We start from the raw sequence: 21,507 nt of genomic DNA on the forward strand, positions 1-21,507 counted from the left end.
GCTACCAAACATTTATAGAAGAGTTAACACCAATCCCTCAAACTATATTCCAAAAAATTAAAAAGGAATGAATGCTTCCAAACTCATACTAAGAGGTCAGCATCATCCTGATACTAAAACCAGATGAAGATAACACAAAAAAATTATAAGCCTATACCACTGATGAATGTAGATGCAAGAATCCATAACAAAATGTTAGCAAAATGAATTCGACAATACATTAAAAGATTCATACTCCATGATCAAATGGGGTTTATCCCAGGGAAGAAAGGATGGTTCAATATTTGCAAATCAATGTGATATACCACATTAACAAATTGAAGAATACAAATCATATGATCTTTTAATAGATGCAGAAAAAGCTTTTGACAAAATTCAGCATTCATTTATGTAAGATAAAAACTCTCCACAAAGTGGGTATAGATGGAATATACCTCAACATAATAAAGGCCATATATTACAAGCCCACAGCTAAAATCATACTCAGTGTTTAAAAGCTGAAAGAGTTTCTCTAAAATCAGTAACAAGACCTGGATACACACTTTCACCACTTTTATTCAACATGGTTTTGGAAGTCCTAGCCACCGCAGTCAGACAAGAAAAAGAAAAAGTCATCCAAATTAGAAAGAAAGAATAAAAACTGTCACTGTTTTCAGATGACATGATACTACACTTAGAAAATCCTAAAGATGCCACCAAAAACATACTAGAACTCATCAATAATTTGGTAAAGTTGGAAGATACAACATTATTGATAATATACAGAAATCTGTATTTCTAGACACTAAAAATGAACTATCAGAAAGAGAAATTAAGAAAACAATACCATTTACAATCACATCAAAAAGAATAAAATACATAGGAATAAATCTAACTAAAGAGGTTAAGGACCTGTACTTGCTAAACTATGCAACACTGATGAAAGAAATTGAAGAATACACAAACAGATGAAAAGATATACCATGTTCATGGATTATAAGAATCAGTTTTGTGTATAATGTATATAAAATATCCATATTCCCTAAGGTAACCTACAGAATCAGTGCAATCCCTATCAAAATACCAAAGTCATTTCTCACAGAACTAGAACAAATAATTCTAAAATTTGTATGAAACACAAAAGACCCTGAATAGCCAAAACATTCTTGAGAAAGAGGAACGAAGCTGGAGGTATCATGAGCTCTGATTTCAAACTCTACTACAAAGCTACAGTAATCAAAACATCATGGTACTCAAACAGCATGGTACTAAAACAGACACATAAATCATAGGACCAGAATAGAGAGCCTGGAAGTGAACCTGCACTTACATGGGCAATTAATCTACCACAAAGGAGGCAAGAATATACAATGGAGAAGAGACAGTCTCTTCAATGAGTGGTTGTGGGAAAACTGGACAGATACATGTAGGAGAATCAAACTGGACTACTTTTTCACACCATGCATAAAAATAAATTTAAAATGGATTAAAGACTTAAATGTAAGAACTGCAACCATAAAAGTTCTTAAAGAATGGGCAATAAGCTCTTTGACATTGGTCTTAGTAATATTTTTTGGATATATCTACTCAGGCAAGGGAAACAAAAGCAAAAATAAATAAATGGGACTTAATCAAACTAAAAAGTTTTTGCCCAGTGAAAGAAACAATCAACAAAATGAAATGTCTGCCTACTGAATGGGAGAAGATATTTTCAAATGATAGATCCAATAAGTGGTTAATAGCCAAAATAGATCCAATAAGTGGTTAATAGCCAAAATATACAAAAACCAAACAACCTGTTTAAAAAATGGGCAGAGGTTCTGAATAGACGTGTTTTCAAAAACATATAGATGGTGAACAGGCACTTGAAAAGATGCTCAACATCACTCATCATCAGAGAAATGCAAATCAAAACCACAATGAGATATCACCTCACAACTGTCATAATGCTATTATCAAAAGACAAACAAAAAAGGTTGACAGGATGTGCACAAAAGGGAACCCTCATGCACTGTTGGAACATAAATTGGTGCAGCCGATATGGAAAACAGTATGGAGATTCATCAAAACTATTAAAACCAAACTACCATATGATCCAGCAATTCCACCTGAGTATTTATCCAAAGAAAAAGAAAACACTCATTAGAAAAGATATATGCACCCCTATGTTTATTGCAGCATTATTTACAATATCCAAGATATGGAAGCAACCTAAGTGCCCAGTGATAAATGAATGGATAAAGAAGATGTGGTATATATGCATATATACACAATAGAATATTACTTAGCCATCAGAAGAATGAAATTATGCCATTTGTGAGAGCATGGATGGATCTAGAGTAAATAAGGCAGACAGAGAAAGACACATACTGTATGATTTTGCTTGTATGTGAAATCTAAAAAGCAAAACAAATGATCAAACATAAAACAGAAACAGTTATAGATAAAGAGAACAGATAATTTCCAGAGGGGAAGGTATAGGGGAGGAAAGAAATAGGTGAGGGAGATTAAGAGGTACAAACTTCTACTTGGCAAATAAATGAGCCATAGGTATGAAATGTATAGTGTGGGGAATACAGTTAATAACTATGTAATACTTTTGTAAAGTGGCAGATGGCAGCTAGACTTACCATGGTGATCATTTTGAAATGTATAGACATTTTGAATTACTGTGTTGCACAACAGGAAAAAACATAGTGTTGTAAGACAATTATACTTCAAAAACAAACTCATAAAGAAAGATCATATTTGTGGTTACCAGGGTAGGTGGAGGGAGAATTGGATGAAGGCAGCCAAAAGGTACAAATTTTCAGTTATATGTAAGTACTAGTGATATTGATATAATATACAACATGATAAATATAATTAACACTGCTGTATGTTATATATAGAAGTTGTTAAAGAGTAAATCCTAAGTGTTCTCTTCAGAAGGAAAAAAAAATTCTGTTTCTTTAACTTTGTATCTATATGAGATGATAGATTCTCACTAAACTTATTGTGGTAATCATTTCATGATGTATGCACATCAAATCATTATGCTGTATACCTTAAACTTTTACAATGCTATATGTCAATTATATCTCAATAAAACTGGAAGGAAAAAAAAGAAATTTCCTATTGTGGGAAATGGAAAAAATGAAAAACTAGACCAAATTCTGAGGGACGAAAGCCATATTTTGCTTTTTGTATAATTTTGTCCTTGAGGCTTTGCTTTGAACCACTGAGGTCAGTCAAAGCAGTTTATGAATGTGAAGCAATATTATCTCTAATTAATAATTAGGTCAGTAAGAAAGCATAATATATCTGCTAAAGAATTGACTGTGCATTCAGATCATCATTAGTTTGAACCTCAGTCTGCTAATTATTTGTTCAGTGTCCTTAATAAAGTTCCTTAAACTCTTTGCATCTCAATTTATGTTTTTTTAAAATGTAGGTGTACGTGTCAATTCCAAACTGCCAATCTATCCCTCCCCCTCCCCCTTCCGCCCTGTTTAACCATAAGTTCGTTCTCTAAGTCTGTGAGCCTGACTACTGTATTCAGATAATCAACTAGGACCTACTGTACAGCACAGGGAACTCGGCTGAGTGTTCTGTAATAACCAAAATGGGAAAATAATTTGAAAAAATAATAGATACATAAATATATCTAACTGAGTCACTTTGCTGTGCAACTGAAACTAACACAACATTGTTAATCAACTTTGCTCCAATATAAAATAAAAAATGTTTAAATGTAGGTGATAACAGTTGTACTCACCTTATAATGTTGTGATGAGATTTAAATGATCTAATAAATATAAAGCTCTTTGGATAGTTTCCAGCTCATAGCAAGGGCTCAATAAATGATAACAATTATTTTTTAGAGGAAAAGGATAGGCAAAATATTTGTCTCATGTCATGAATCTGGTGCCACAATTGAAGTCGAAAAGACATTGACTACTATTTTTTGAAAATTGCAAAATCTATCAAGAACAGATACTTACTGAGCATTTAAATCTATTGGTATGGACAGTCCCTTATCCATTTTTAATACAAGTGGTGATTTATTTCTATTTCAATATTGCAAAGAACACAGAAACACTTTAAACTTCTTTTTGTTACTTACAAAAATAAATGCACATATAAGAGATGCCAAAACCAATCAGCCACACTCAATTTCAGTAAAAAATAAATAAACATTTTGGATATAAAAATGTTGGAACATATGTGTAGACCACTGGAAAACTAGATTACTTATTCATTTCATTTTAGGAGTTTGTTTTATATAATATGAAAATTTTAAATTAATTTCATATATGCTGATACAGAAGTGTCAGTTAAATCTTTTATGCATTGGTATCATTATAAGTCATGTTTTAAAATTAATTAACAATATACAAAATATATAATTTGAGCCTGAACATTTATTTAAAAGAGAAAGTTAAGTGAATTCTATTCTAATTAACCTAAAACTAACCAAATATTTCAAGCTAAACTCTGAGTACTAACTACAGATTAAAATTTCACAAACTTTATTTTAAAAATATATTAATTGACCAACAAATTAAATATAAATTAGGGTATATTTAGTGCAACAAACGTTGCTTTGTAAATTAACATGAATAGTTACTACATCTTAAACTAAATTTAATACTTATATAATTACTTAGTATTGTGCTCACTGATTTTCTGTGTATGATGGTATGACATGAATTCCAGGAAATCTGGGCATTCCCAATAAATATTTAACCATTTATTTTCCTCAATTAAAAATTAAATTTGATAAAAAAATTTATTGAAATATAGTTTATTTACTACAATATTATGTTTTAGGTATACAGCAAAATGATTCAGTTATATATACACATAAATATATATATTCTTTTTTTTATATTCCCTTCCATTACAGGTTATTACAAGATATTTAGTACAGTTCCATGTGCTATACAGTCGGTCCTTGTTGGATAAAAAATTAAATTTTAAACAAAGCATAATTTTAGGCATTTTACTAGCCACACATTAACAGACAATATATTATTTGTCTGTCTCTTTTGTCTTCATCGACATACCTACCCATCTTCATCCACCCATCCTATTCATCCATTTATGTCACAACTATATTTATATTCTCCTTAAGCATAGTTTCTGGCATATTTGAAAATTTTTAAATGGTTAATACAATATTCAAATTTGGGGAAAGTATTACACTATTCTGTACTATACTGTACCAATTTTTAATGGTTTTACTGTTCTCAAATATCATTACTCATTTTACCAATTATCTGTCTTATTAATAGAATATAATTGATATTTTGCTTCTCAAAAATTTTGATGTAAAATGTGCCTAGGGACTATTTTCAAAAGACATTTTTCATCAATTTTCAAGGTATCTCTTAAGCTTTTCTAGAAGAACTTCTTTGCTAGTGTATTTGTTTAGGTATCTTATTATTCAAACTATGATTTATCTAAGAAGGGCAATGAGACAAGAATTACATCAATAACTAAGGGATTAGAATCATGGACACTGGAGCCAGACAGCCTGAACCTCAAACCCAGATTTGCCAATGACTAATTATTGGACAACTTATTTAAATGTTTGGTACCTTATCATCTACAGAAAAATATAATAATAGGAGCTACCTTGTAATATATGATAAGAGTCAAATGAAATAATATATCCAGAGCACTTAGAAGACAGCCCAGCTAAAAGTCTGTGCTGTGGAAGTGTTTGGTTGTATTACTGTACTTGATCATACATGGTACATTTTTTTTTCACACAGCTTATAAATAGTGAGGTTATCATTTTTCTTGAAACTTAAGTTTTCTCAGAATACTTACTTTATTAAATTGTTCATGGCATCTGGGTCATATGCTGTAACCTGTCCAATGATGCTGCCTTCCTTTACATCTTCATCTACTTCTATCAAGTAAAAAATTTTACTGAACACAGGAGGCTCATCCGTATCTTCCACAGATATTTTGACCACAGCTGTGTCTTTGAAAGGTCCCAGGTACAGGAATCGTGGATCAGGGTGAGTGTTACTTGCATCCACTTTTAAAGTGTACAGCATTTTATTTTCATAATCTAAATTCTGAAGTTAAACAAAATAAGAAAAATTAGTATAATATAGCAGACATAAAAATGGAAGACAATTTCAAAATTTAATAACCACCTCTCTTAATAGTCCCAGTAATTCTGGTTAAATAACTTTCCCAATTATTGCTTCATGGGTATAACAAATAAATTAGGAAATTTTTTTATTGCCTTATACATTTATAAGGAGTAATTCAATATAATAGTATACACATTAAGCTTGATTCACACTTAGTAATGCATTTTACATTTTGGTAGTAGGTAAATGAAGTATTATCTAGTAAATACATAGGCTATTTATTACTATATTATTACTATTAAAGTTATAAAAATTTAAAATCAGAAACATAAAATTGAGATTTAAGAAACCATTCACATAAATTGCTTCCTTAAGTCCTACAGTTCTAAAACTTTTAAAAAGAAAATAAATTATTAATCTGAACACTGTGGAAACAAAGACGTGAATGAAAGCAGGGAAATTAGGGTGATATAAAGTAATCAATATTTAGCTTGATTATTCAGTGTAATGCTTTATAATATTCTCCTCCACTGCTTTAAAAATCAAGCATCTTCAGGCTTCATCTATTTTAATAAACCATCACACTTAACAATTTAAATATTTTAAACAGTGAATGAAATAATACCATGGAGAAATAGAAAACAAAGACTTTTGAGAGTATCTAATCCTTGTTTGATTGTTGTCTACTATAAGCACAAGCTGTTGAGGTTTTATATCAGTTTTTAAGTTTCAGTGATAAAGATGCTTAACTTATTTGAAGTAAAATTGCAACTATTCCCACTTATATGAAGGATAGAAGCATGTAAAGGATGGGAAAAATAAATCCTAGGCTTTTCTTCCTTGAAAAGCAAAAATAAACTATAAAGCACTCAATGAGGAAATGAAGACAGCAAGAAGAAACCTGTTTGACAGTTATAATCCCTTCCTGTGTATCCTTGTCAGTGACGACATCAAACATGTCTGCTCCATCTCCTTCAGCAATGCTGTATTCCATCTCAGCATTTTCCCCCACATCAGGGTCATTGGCTTTTATCCTTCCAAGATGAGTTCCAAGAGGTACAGATTCAGGAGAATAAAATTGATACGTACCTGAAAATTAAATCAAAGCTGTTTCATCTTTAGATAACAAAAATCTTTCATTTCTTCTGCCTTTTTTACTTAAATAAATTAATTTCAATTTAGGAGAGTTTTTCATCATATTGAATTGTAAGCCGTCAAAAATTACAGATTTATTAAGTTATAAAAATAATTTATAAAGGCAGAGTACTCTCATTTTGTAAATGAGAAATATATGTTCCAGAAAGATTAAGTGAATGTCTCAAGGTTATTTAGATAAGAGATGGTAGTCCTGATATTAGAATCCAGAACTTTTGACTTAAGAGGGCAAGGAAAACAATTATTTACTACTTATCTGAAGCATTCAACATTGTCATGACACATTTTTACTTATACTAAATGATTTAGAACATGCATTTATTCTTATATTCTAAATCAGGGATAGAAAAAAATAAATCCATACACAGCAAGTTCTTTCTTTTTTTTTTTGCTTGTTAATGTCTTTAAGTGGGATATGAACATGTCTGTCTCCTGCAGTTTCAGCCATTACATTGTCCTGTTCATGAAAACATTTTAGTTTGTGAAGATTTATTTAAGAGATAATAGGAAAATCTCACAAAAAATGTTAATGAAAGTTAGAAATGTTTTTAAACATTTAATATGTGTTGAAATCTATATAAGGCCAAAGGCCCTCTGTGTTAATTTATTTAATCCTAACATGAATCCTTATAGAACAAAGGCAGGTGTATTATCCTCAGATAAGGCTCAAGGAAATCATCCTTTAAAGCTGGGAAAAGCAGAAGGCAAAACTAAGTCCCTGACTTCAAAGTCTGTTCTCTTTCCAGTTTGCTTGGTGGTTAAGAAGACGGACTTCTAAATCCAACTGCCCTGGATTTGAATTTTCATCACTAGGAAAGTTAGTTAAATTCTCTAACCCTTAATTTACACATCTATAAAGTAGAGATGATGATAGCTATTAACTCATAGGTTTGTTATGAAGATTCCATGAAATGACGTCTTTAACATGCTTAGCCCAGTTCTTAGTTCAAGAACATTTTTACTATTACTATTAGAGTTCCATACCTTCCGCTGAGATTATAATAGACCATAAAATGATAGAGTGGCAAGTCATTTGAGAATTCATCACATCATACTCTTTCAGTTTATGTTTAAGGAACCTGAATGCAAAGTTTAGATTTATGTTAATTAGTCATATTCTCAGCAAAGTTTATTTTTTAATATCATTTGTATATGTCCACCATCTAGAGCTGTATCATCAAGTATTTCAAATTTGATTAGCTTGAAAAACATGCTTTACTGTATTGGAATCAATGTTATACATTGAAATTTCAGGGCCCTTAACAGAACATTTCAAGATAGGACTTCTTATAATTTTGTTTGCTGCAACATAGAAATATTTTCAGCAGAGAATGAGTCTGTTTTTGTAGGACCTCATGGCTTACAACAAATCCATGGTTTAACATAGAAATCGTGACAACTGAAAGGCTATTAACTGATTTAATCTTCACAAGTAGGTAACAGATACCAGCAAACTCTAACATATCTCAGATGCCATCACAACCAAGGTTATTTCATGAGACTATGGGCCAATAAGAAAGAAAAATGTGGCCAATTAAACTAACTTGCATTGATTTTAATATAGTATCTGATTTCAGAGATGTTAAAACATCAACAAACCTGTGTTTTAGAATTGATTAAATAAGGGATTATAATTCTTACATACAAACAATAGAACTGAGGCAAGACAAGTGATAGACATGGGATTTGCAGCCTGGTGGTCAGACTTGAGGGTCCACGCTCATAACCAGGAAATAGATAAGAAAAAGAACTAGATGATCATAGGAAATGTTGGGAAAGGTAGTCCGGAAAATTTTATAACTCTTCAAGAGGTAGAAGAAGATAATTAAAGTTGCCAAAAATAACCTCATTTCCTTGTTTTCTCCATTACCTACTCAATGATGAAATGACCCCAGTCACTGTTAATTAATTTGTGGGAAATCATGATATTCAGTGGGAGGAGGGGTTGTGGATTCATCTTTATCCATAAACTAGTAGTGAAACTACTAGTAAAAGTATTAAACTGTTCATAGTGTGTTTGACAAACTTTCCACATGGTATCACTGAAACCTCTCTTACTCTGGGGAAATCGAGGAGGATTGTTGTTGACGTCTGTCAGAGTGATGTTCACTGTGGTGGTTCCAGAAAGGCCTCCCATCTGGCCACCCATGTCTTTGGCTTGTATAACCACTTGATACTGCTCTCTATTTTCTCTGCTCATGTCTGGTAATGCAGTTTTTATTACGCCTTTTGGAAAAAATAGACAAATATTGTGCAATTCAATCACTGTGTTTTAAAATTAAGCCATGCAAGATCCATTTTACAGACATTAATCAGAACAAACAGATGATAAGATGGCAGTGTACCTAGATAAGTCTTTCAGTCCATACATAATCAATTTAACATAATTCACAGAACAGAAGAAAATTCTTCCATGGGCTATTGTTCAGGAAAAAAATTTTTGCTAGATCAATTTAATTATCCTTTTGACTAGAAAAACTAACTTTAGTCAAAAGTCTCTAGGTGAATAAGCTTAATTTTGATGATTGTCACATTTTTTTTGGTTTTGAGTATTTCCTAAGACACGTAATGTGTTGAATCTCTGTGAAATTTTGTATTTAATGTTATAAATTTAAACTCAATAAATACCAGTCTAAAGGGCTAAGGATTCAAATCTTTTTAAATAATAGGAATTCTGCTGTATCCATGGAATAACTATCAATATAAGGAATAAATAAAAACATGATACTTAACAGATTTTTAAATATAGAAAAATCTATAAATGTGCATCTCGATGTATTGCGTAATGAGAAAGAGACCAAGTATTAGGTGTTGTTACCTGATTCTGGGTCCACTGAAAAATATGGCTGTCCTTGCAATATGCTATAGACCACTTTGGCACTGTTTCCGTAGTTGGCGTCATCTGCATCTGTTGCAGTCACTTGTATAACAGATGTACCTACATGCATCCACACCCAAACACAGACACTTAAGTACTTAGAAATTTGAAGCTATCTTTATGAAACCATATTACTGGGAATGTGGTGTGTTAGACCATGGTACATGTTTCAAGAAATTTGTTTAAATTATGCTGCTAAAAAAAAATCACTTTCATTTTTTTAAAATTTAAATATTCCTTAATAATATTGTTACTATTATTGAGCTATCTAAAAAAGTCAAAAGCAAAATTTATCATAAAGATTAATATGCACTAATTGGTTGAAAATACTGTGACAGAAAACAATTTTTCACTGAATACAGTGCACATACAATTTTCAATTAATACATTTATTGCTAACTGGAAATGTGAATTCAAAGATAAATCCAACATTGAAAGCACTCCTGCTGCTTTTTATTCTGATAAATTAACTAAATATTGTAAATTGAAAATAAAGAGGCCCTGTTTTTACCAAGACACAAAAGAAAAAATTGCCAAAATTTTTGGTATGCAAGATATATATGATTATTGTGTCTGTGCCTCTCTTTATAATGTTGTTAACATAGTCATATGTAATTATACCTATTGATATGCTATGTATTATTTGCTACACATATGTAAATCAGCAGATATACCCCTCCAGAATTAAGAAAGTGTATAATTGTCTCACATGCAATACTATAATTTACCAATACTCTCAGTTTAATTTTATTTTACAAAAATTAAATTATTTTCTCTTAACTTTGTCACATATAATTATGTTTTAAAAGATAAAAGAGCTTTAAAGGAGCTAGTTTTAGGAGCTAAAGGTAATGTAATATATTGATGGACCTTTCTTACATTTTCTAGAACTCTATAAAGATTCAAGGCATGATTCTAAAACTACCATAAACTAAAGCCTACCATGTATTCCTTGAGCAAAATGAGTTTGTAGGACATTTTCTAGTATATTACACACAATTTTTCAAAATGTTGACTCTGATACTTACATAGATTTTAAAATTCTTTAGAAAAAGTGAGTTCCACATTGGCTCTGTAACCTACTTTAATATCCAGCATACATTACACACGCATAGCTTGTCTAATTGAGTTGTAGTGAATGTTTCTCAAAATGTAAATATATTTGCTTATGCAGATTCTAGAAATTAATATATTGAACATTAAGATTAAACTAACAGCTTTATTTTCCATCAGTATATTTGAATATATGAATTTAGGAAGTATTTTTATGTTTTCTCAAAATTAATTAGCGTAAGATGAGAACTTGAGCTCTTCCTCTTGAAGCCTCTGTTTCCTCAGCTGCAATGGAATTGATATGTCCTGTGAGAGGACACAGTACAATTTACTCAGTCAGTCCCAGGTGTACTCTTTTAGCATTTCAAAAACATCCACTCATGTCCTAGTTAGACCAAGGCAGAAATCATAAAGAGATTTCCATCCCACAATAATGTTCAAATGTTCAACTAGAGTGGTTTTCAGATTTATATTTATTTTTATATAATCCTATGTGAACATATGTTAGATTAATAATTGTTTTCATACTTGAGGGTTATTTGAAATATAAATTATTAAGCATAACCAAGATGCTAAATGCAAGTAGTTAATTCATTGATTTCATGACATTTCTTTTGCTACCAGACTCATTTTTCTTTGGCTGTGGTTATCATTTCATAATGGGCACAGGTAAAAACACACCTTTATACTTTTTTGACACTTTTAATAATATTTTTGTTGTTAAATTTGGTTTTGATCATTTGCTTTTTATGATGGGTATATGATCTTCTGCCTGAAAATACTCGACCTAAAAATAATAAAGACATTAAAGAATGGAAATCAATCCTATAATGTGGCTAAAATGCTACAAACACCCATATAAAATACTGTTCCCCCTCTCAGAATCATGGTAATAATTAGAATGTTGTTAAACACTAATAAACACTGGTAGCGTATCACTGATCCGTTATTTATAATAGCAAAATGAGAAAAAGATATGTAGTGTGTTGAACTCTAGGGAATGGATAGATTTTTGTTTTCTTTTTCCATAAATATAAGGGCATTTTACAGTTCATACTATTTAGTAATAAAATTAGATAGAAAGTGGTTTATGTGTTTTGTAATATTTAATATTTATATTTTATTTAATATAAAATATAATTTTATAAATATTTGCTTATAAAGATAGAATAAAAGGAAATACACCGCTTTGGTATTTATATCCCTCTAAATTTTCTGAGCTATACTTTATTCTCAAATAATTTAAAATAAGTATTTACTTTTTTATTAAACAAATATTAAGTAAAGTATAGTGAAACCTGAATGACAAATTTATGTCATTTGTTATATGTAGGTTTTGTGTGATGTAAATTTTCCAAAGGAAAGGGCTATATCTGCTTTTGTTCAACATTTTATCTCTAAAGCCCAGCAGAGTTTCTAGTTCAGAGTCATAACAAGATCTAACATTTACAAATTGCTTAGCGTAGACTAGGCAGAGTTCTCAGCAGTTGATTTGTATGATTTTATCCTCATGATAAACATGGGATGCAGGCCTTGGAGCATATAGAGGTTGCTCATGATTACACAGCTAGTAGGTGATAGGATGGTATTCAATCTTGCCAGTATGAAGAAGCTTAATTCTAAATACTGTATTAAATGGCCTGCCTAGACATATGATTAAACACATATTTGAATCTACAGGCAGTGTACCTCTAAGAAGGGCCTAGTTTAGGACATGAAGCATTCGGTGATGAGTTACTTGTATGATCTGTGAAAAACTACAGATAGATTCCTTGTTGGGCGGACAGTGTGGGAGGGGAACTGGATCAGTTTTTGAGGGACCTAGCCAGTCAATGAGAATCCTCCAAAATTGCAGAATAGGAATTTGCCTTGAGGGAGATGGATGCATGCAAATATAGAAAAATAATAGATAATCTTTAATCAAAGTATAATGACCACAAAAAATGGAAAACATAAAACGTAGGAATCTGCTACAAATACCTAATTCAAAGTGTATCTCATTTTCTTTCACTATATATCCTCATGTATCATCCAGATTAAGTGTTCTGATCAGAATATGCTAATGTGTTTCACATTTAAAGAGTTAATTGGAGTCATTTGATTTTAACTGCCAGTAAAAGGGATGGGGAGGCACATGTCTGAACCAAAATGAAATATGGCATATTTGATAGAAAGAAGCAGAAGCAGAGGGAAAAAGCAAGGAGAGGATTTGGTGAGAGAGAAAAAGAAAAGACATATATATTAAGACAAAAATAATCATGTATGGGGGACAGTATAAAGGAGAACATTGGACTACAATGTTGGAAAGAGGGATAAAATGAGAATAAAGAATTTTTATATTTTATTCCATTAGACTTCATTTACCCTCCAAGTTAATAATAGTAGTTTTTCAAGTGTTTGATTTAAATTAAAATCACTAATATAATGAAAATAAGATTAGAATTCAATAATTGTGCATTACTTCATTTAGAGAGGAGGCATTCTTTATTATGTGATTATGCACAAGCTTTAGCTGTTAATATATGGGTTACACATAGCCTGACAAAGTTCCTAAGTATCACCCTTTACATTTCTCTGTAAATGGTTATTTATATCGGTAAAAGCAGAGAAAATTACATTTATAAAACTATAATAAGTTTATTTTCCTTTAAATCAGGTAGAGTTACAAAACAATAATACATTTTCAGGATATAAATACATATACTTTTTATTTAGACATATATTTTATGTGTATACATATATATATATACACACATGTATATAAAATCTTATTGTAAAATGCAGTTTCCTCTTTCCTTACACTTATTTGGATTTACTTTTATTGAGAAATTTGAATTAAAATAAGAAAAATTCTACACTCAAGGAGTCACTAAGAATCTAATAAAATTAGAAGTTTTCCAAACTACATTTTGCATAATAACCATAACTATTTTACAGTGGAGAAAAATAGTAAGGTATTAAAATTATCCAGCTATCTCTGCATTTTATTAACGTTTTTTCTTTTTAAATCTAGTATAGTAACAAGTCATCTCTGTATGGTTTTGAGCAAGCCAGTTTAACTCTTTGGGGCTCATTTTTACTTATTTATTAAAAGAGGTAATGAAACCAAGTATAGTATCTTCCACATATACATATAGTATTGGGTTGGCCAAAAAGTTCATTCCGTTTTAAGTAAAAATAAAAGACACATTTTTCATTTTCACTAAGAACTTTATTGAACAATGTATTCACTAACCAAATGAACTTTTTGGCCAACCCAGTATTTATAATATGTGCATTTCTGTTTAAAAATAGATATGCGTACAAAGTGTATGAGTGGGCTAAGGAGGGATCAATTAGTGCAGTAATGTCAATATTAGTAATAAAGAATAATAACTATCCTCTATATATAGGATCAAGATTTACCTGTAGTTCTTAAATATCTGTTTATTAGTACCAAAATCTGCAGCTGGAGCCATATAGCTGCCTCCTATATACTTTTCTTGGTTTTTTTGTAATTGTAGACATGCAGGAAATGTAATTGGTATTGACCCAAGTTCTCATATTTAAGGTCTACAGTAATCAGAAATGGTACTGCCCACAATTGAAAGCTTATATAAATGAAATACATATTGCCTTACATAAAGGGCTTTTTGGATAAGATAATCTGCAAGCCTTCTCCTATGTATAAACTTATATATTCTATATTTTAATATAGGTATTGAACAAGTAAAAGGTTTTTAAAAAATAAAATAGAAAAGTATTTAGTCCAGTTCTGATCTTATTACACACTTGATAAATATTAAAAGAATCTAGATTATATTAGTATTTCAGATAAATACTAATGTAATCAGATATAGTCAGAGAAAGACTATATTTGAATTAGGTAGATAAATTATAAGACTATACTGAGTGGAAGATAATATCCCATTAAACAACCCAAAATAATATAGGAGAAAATACAAGTTATTTGAGGTTAAATATAAACAGTCTCTGATAAATATTCTGTTCTTAAAAATGAGGTAATGCTTTGAAAATTTAAAAAGTTATTCAAATTTAAATCAATTATCCAAATTTATCATATTCAACTATCTCTGTCATCTTAATTATACTTTTTACTCTTACAGTATGTCAAATCTTTTTGGAGAAGGATAAGTGAAAGTTTGTGTACTATTAAGTGTTAAAATATCTAGCAAAATAACATACATACAAGAAAAAAAATATGTTTTACAATGATTAAAAGGTGTTAATTGGAAAACCAAACTATAGAATTCTCAAGAATAGGAAGCTGCAATGGAGAGCATAATTTTAGATGTATCTTTATCTCAAATATAAGCCCACAAAGAGATATGATGTATATCTACATTAGCCCACTGGTAGCCCACTGGTTGACCTATATGGACCAATCCAGTACTTTCCATGGAACTGTACCAGGCTAACACATATTTAAAAATATTAAAGAAAACCCAAGCACTCATATTTCATCCTAGGCTTTAAGATTTCATAGGAGTCTTGTCTAATTTGATAAGTGCTTTTCATATTATTGGAATGAATACCTGAAAAGGCAGAAGAACTGAACTTTTCTCAGACAGATGAGATTTCATCTGAGTTTAGGGGAAATAACTTCTTTACAAATTTTTGGTTATTCTAGAAAATAACCAAAAATAGCCATTCTAGCTAGATGGCACACATAGTTAAGAAATATTTAATATCAGTCAGTAAAGGTGGATATGTTTGTTTTTCTTCTTTAAGAAATTATTTTCGACTTACCCATGTATTACAATAATGTCAAAGTTATATACTTATAACTGATTTTGAAATAATATTCAACTAAATATCAATTTTTCAAAATCAGTTACATGTTTTGGATATTGTAGTAAGTTTATATCACTTATTTTTTTAGAAATATGATTTAAGCGTCAACTCTTATTATCTCATTAACAAATCTACACTTGATCTTAGCCAAAAGGCCGAGAAGCGATCTCATTAACAAATCTAAACCTTTCGTATAATTATAGCTAAATGTAGTTACATACACAGATAAAAACATTGCATGATAACAAATGACATTTAAAATTATGGGCAGCCTTAAAAAATGAAATGATTACTTTCAGTTTTCAGGATAAACCGTTGCTGGATGGAACATAGCTAAAATAACATTAAAAAGACTTGGAATATTGTTGTTATGCTACCAGGTTATTTGATCTTAATTCAGTTACTTAATCTTTCTGAATCCAGGGTTCCTAATTAACAGAATGGGGGTTTAAAGTTCTATTTCCGATGCCTACCACATCAAGTAGTTTCAATGATCAAATGAGGTGATCAAAAGAAATTTGTCAAATGCAAGCATTCATTGTTTTTATGCAAAATAATGCAAACAAAACTGTCTAAAACTACTGACACTGTTTGATATTCCTTTCATTTCAGGCCAAAATACATTAAATTTGACTGCCATTTGAATGGCATTTGAGTAAAGGTAAAGACGTTTGTTGAAATGCAAAGGAATAATCGTTCTCAGTAATCAGATGTCAGTTACAAAATAGCAGGAAACATTAAGAAACATAAAACCGAAAATCATTAGAAGTGAGATAGCTAACACTAAATAGTAGTTTCAGTTATAGTTCTTATCTTGAAAGAGATCACATCTCGTAACTGTATGTCCATAATAACTACCTTAGCAAAAAATAAAATAAAATAAAAAACTTAGTTTACATGGATTAACATATACCTACCGACTCCAGACATTTCAGGAACACTGGCAATGTACAAGTCTTTTGTGAATTTTGGTTCATTGTCATTGATATCATGGATTTTAATTATAAATTCAGATTCAGGCTCCACCTGCCGCCCGGTCTTTCTGTCTATAGCCTTGGCACGAAGAACGTACAGGGACTTTTCTTCTCTGTCTAATTTCTTTGCCGCATGAATATCTCCTGTGTTTTCATCGATTACGAACAGACTGCCAGCCCCATCTCCTGTTAATATGTATTTTAAATTTCCATCTCCTTTATCTTGGTCAGTGTGAAGCTTCAGAGAGGTAGAAAAGAAGAGTTCTATAAATACATGCATTGTTATTACAGGAAAAATAATTTTGGCAAATATTAATTTATCTCTACATGATATCACTGAAACAATGATTGCAATGGTTATCTTAATTTTCACTGTGGAGAGATTAAACATTTTAGTTTTATCATTCTCAAAAAATTTTAACACATATTTATATGAGACTACATTTAAAATAAAATAAAATATATATATATATATATATTTCTCAAAACACAGTGTTTACAAGACAGTTTTGAATAGAATGCTACCAAGATTTAAATGTCTAGTACATTAACAAGAAAAAAATCCATTGGTCTAATAAATCTTATGTGTAAAATACTAATGTACTCGATTATATCTAAAATCATTAAACTCAAAGAGGTGATGTGAGGAATTTCTGACCTTATGATGATAAGTTTAGGATATATACCATCATTTTAAATGATTTTACCTCCCTTCAGTACAATATCGCTTTCAGATGCACAGGCTCTGTCATCAGAGACCAACCAGAGACAGAATATTAATCTCATAGATTATTCTCTACATGACTTTGGGAGAGTACTCTTTCAACCAGGATGTTCGCACTTTTTGGAAATTGATTGATGTATTTTATAGACATTTGAAATTTCAAGTGATATAAAACACATAGGGCTTTTCCATTGGTCATATAAATAATTTGATGAAAATATTAGGATTTTTTTCATAAATTATCTTCCTGCTGTTCATTCCCATCTTAAAAGTAAACTTCTTAGTATAGAAGATTTTTCACTGAGTATTTAAAACAGACAAACGGATCATGTATTTACAGAAATTTTGAGTTGGAAAAAATCCTAATGTTTTTGCAAATCTAACACTATTCTGAAACTTTGAGTTTTTACTAGCCTATGCCTGCTCTGTTGTCTTCCATCATATACTTCACAATTTCCAATACATTCTCACTCCATCTATTTCTTTAGTGTCCCATTCCATCTTTGAACAGTTTGACTATTTGAATCTATTTTTTATGGTAGCCAAAATTACAGACTTGAGATTCATACTTTACTCCTCCTTTACCCAATGTTAAAATAACCATATGCAGCCTTTTCTTCTCTGAAATATATCCCCCACCCATCCATCCATCTCCATCTCTATGGCTGCCACCTGGGTTTTGTTCATCATATCTGTACCACTGCAACAATCTTCTAATTGATGCCTACCTCCCTCTTGTTCTACTCCAAACAATTTTCCATACTAAAGAAGCTGATATTTCTACATTACAAATCGAGTCATATTACTTCTCGGGTTAAAAATCTTCAACCAGGTACAGTGCATAAGAACCATGAATCTAAAGTCTTATAAACCAGGCTTGGTGTCATGCAAATTTCTGTTACATTGGGCAAATTGTGTGTGTGTGTGTGTGTGTGTGTGTGTGTTTAATCTAAGCCACTTCTATTAAAAGGGGATAATATTCTTTTTTAAAAGAATCATTACTTTTATTGTTATTCTATTTCCTTGGACTCTACAGCCTTATTTATGCATTATCCGTATCTTATTCTCATCTCCAGATGTGTTTTCTGTCACCTTCATCCACTTTGCTATACACTCTGTACATACCAATTGTTTTGTTTTGCCTGTTTTGTTTTCTTCATTTCTCAGAAGGCCTGTTCCAGATTTCATACCTGATGTTTACAGATGTTTCTCTCACCCTTTAACACCCTTTGTCTTCTCTGTATTTTCCCCTAACTAAATATTTATCAAATCTCATTAAAAATTTTTTTTCTTAAGGCTGCTTTCCCTAACCCTCTAGACTAGAATAAATATGCCTGCTCTGTAATTATAAAGCACATTTCACTTTCCTGTCATGATAACCCATTTGGTAAAATTGTTTGTTGTGTCCACTAAACTGTAAAATCCAAAAGAGAAAGACTGATATATATATATATATAAAATTTCTGTGGCCTCAACACATATTTCTTAAAAACTAAATATTTCCTCTTTTTTTAACAATATGTTTTTACATATATAAAACAGGTTTAGTTGTCAGTGATTATTAGAAAAATCAGATTATAAATAACATAAAACTTGCCTTTTTTAAACTAAAATTACATCTTAGAAATCTCTGTATGTAAATAAAATTATTTTAATGATTGCATTTTTCAAATAGTTTTTTCAAGCTACTTTATAATAAATATTTTTGTACATTTATCTTTGTATTGCTAGTACTTTTATTCTAAGAGGAGAAAAAGAAGATACTTTTAATGAAAGGAAATAATTAGGAAAAGATGAAAAAGATAGATGTATAGATAGATAATTTATTATTAGAAGCTTTATTTAATTTGGCAAAAAATGTTGAGACAACTAAAATGTTCACCTTATTAATGTGGTTAGAATGTGTACAATGCTATTATTTATAGTCATTAAATTTATGGTCTACATATATACTGTTGGATATAAATCATTTAAATGAGATATTATGTTAAATACAATCTATAGAGTATAATTTCAACTTTTTATATCTATTTTTCATAAAAATACTCTTAACATATACATAATATTGCAAGCAGTTGTATAATTTTAAAATGTTTCCCTTTGTTTTTAAGTTGTACATGTTTTATACATTTTTATGAATAAATAAATTTTATGCATTAATTTCTCCATAAAATAAAGGAAAACTAAATAAAACTAGTCTGGAGAAATATAGGAAATAAACCGTACTATGTCTCCCACAGCGTGTACTCTAGTGTTCTCACATTAATACACAGGAAAAGAAACATGAGAGATTAGTCAGTTATCAATATTGTCAAATATATTGTCAGACTGAAACAAAGATAATCCGGGGATAATGCTGCAATTTACTGAAAATTGTGGAATATTAAATGTGGTGGGGTAAGGACTGTGTATTGTCAGGGATCCCTAATCCATGCTTATATTATGGAAATTATTAATAAGTAGCCAAAATAAAAGGCAGGAACGATTTTATACTGTTATAGAATTTCTGTGGAAATTTACATATGTATACACAAATGAAAATTAGTTTTAAATTTTCTATATCCCTCCCCACTATCTTTCCATATACTTAACATAATAACACTATAATAAATATTGTTATATCTTTATTTTTTGCATTTAATAAAGATTTAACATTCTATTGTGATTATTAATATGTGCAGGAAACTGAATCTGTGTCTATCACACTAAATTATATATGATTCTACATGTTGGATTCAAACACCTATAGAAACAATTTACTTCTCAGAGATTTTCTACTCATTCAAAATATGTTGAAGTCTACAGAAGTATTTAGTCAAACATAATAATAATCTGAGTAACTGTACTTTCCTCTGAATGGTTTTATATTCAATATTTAAAATTTCAAGGAAAATTCAGTATAATATGGTGTTTGGACTGAGGATGATGTCCAAAGGGAAATTAAAATATTTATGGAATTACAAGACTTTCAGAATAAGTATGTTTTCTGAATATATTAAATTTTAGTTACTAAATAAATCTTTGCAACAAACAGTAATATTATTTTAGTCATTTATATATTGAAATCATTGTAATTTAGATTTATTATTCTATTTCTGTTTTAAACCCTGTCCCAGTATTTCGTATATATTCCTTATTCTGTTAGTTTAAAATGCCATTTTAAAAGTATTATTTTACACAAAATCAAGCACATTTTAAAGCATTGTCTTTAAATCACAATTTCATTTTAAGAACAAAAGCTCCCAATAGTTATTTTCTGGTGCAATATAACAAAAATGAAAGCTATTATCTTAAAGTACTAAATTTCTCTATTATGTACATTATTAATTTTGAATTATACATTTAGAATTGATAGAAATTGATAGTAAAACCTATTATACAATAACTTAAATATATAAACAAAAGTCTTAAAAATAAACCCCAAATTCAACATTTTGTAGGATCATAAAAAAATAGAAATCTTGAAAATATTGTTTATCTATTATAGAACAAAGCCCACGTAAAATCCCTTAATAAATAAGAGTACCAAAAAGTAATTATTTTCCTCAGACATCAATAAACCATATAGTCTTCGCTTCCTGGTCATAACTTAGTTTCCTCTTCTGAACTTGAATAAATACACTGAAAGCAAAATAAATCATGGATAAATATTTTAAATGCTAACTATTATTTTCCAACATTACATTTTTAGTTTTGCTCTGCTATAATTTTTTTGTTTTTAGAAATTTTGAAAAAGTAAATATGTACATGCAAAATAGGCTAAAAGTTTAAACTGTGATGGTTAATTTTATATGTCAATTTAACTGGACCACAGAATGTCCAAATATTTGGTTAAATGTTATTCTGAATGTGTCTATG

The 21,507-nt window shown here is 30.0% G+C and overlaps 1 protein-coding gene across 1 annotated transcript in view; it reads right to left on the reverse strand.

Annotated features, from left to right (window-relative positions):
• CDH9 (cadherin 9) overlaps positions 1-21,507 on the reverse strand; it is a 127,886-nt gene that overhangs the window by 22,016 nt on the left and 84,363 nt on the right. The window contains exons 3-7 of the mRNA XM_059061040.2: positions 16,869-17,163; positions 10,045-10,164; positions 9,285-9,452; positions 6,973-7,160; positions 5,797-6,050 (exon numbers count right to left, since the gene is read on the reverse strand). Coding sequence (XP_058917023.1) covers positions 5,797-6,050; positions 6,973-7,160; positions 9,285-9,452; positions 10,045-10,164; positions 16,869-17,163 — 1,025 coding nt within the window. The remainder of the gene's footprint in view (positions 1-5,796; positions 6,051-6,972; positions 7,161-9,284; positions 9,453-10,044; positions 10,165-16,868; positions 17,164-21,507) is intronic.

This window comes from Kogia breviceps, chromosome 4, assembly GCF_026419965.1.
Source record: "Kogia breviceps isolate mKogBre1 chromosome 4, mKogBre1 haplotype 1, whole genome shotgun sequence".
NCBI lineage: Eukaryota > Metazoa > Chordata > Mammalia > Artiodactyla > Physeteridae > Kogia > Kogia breviceps.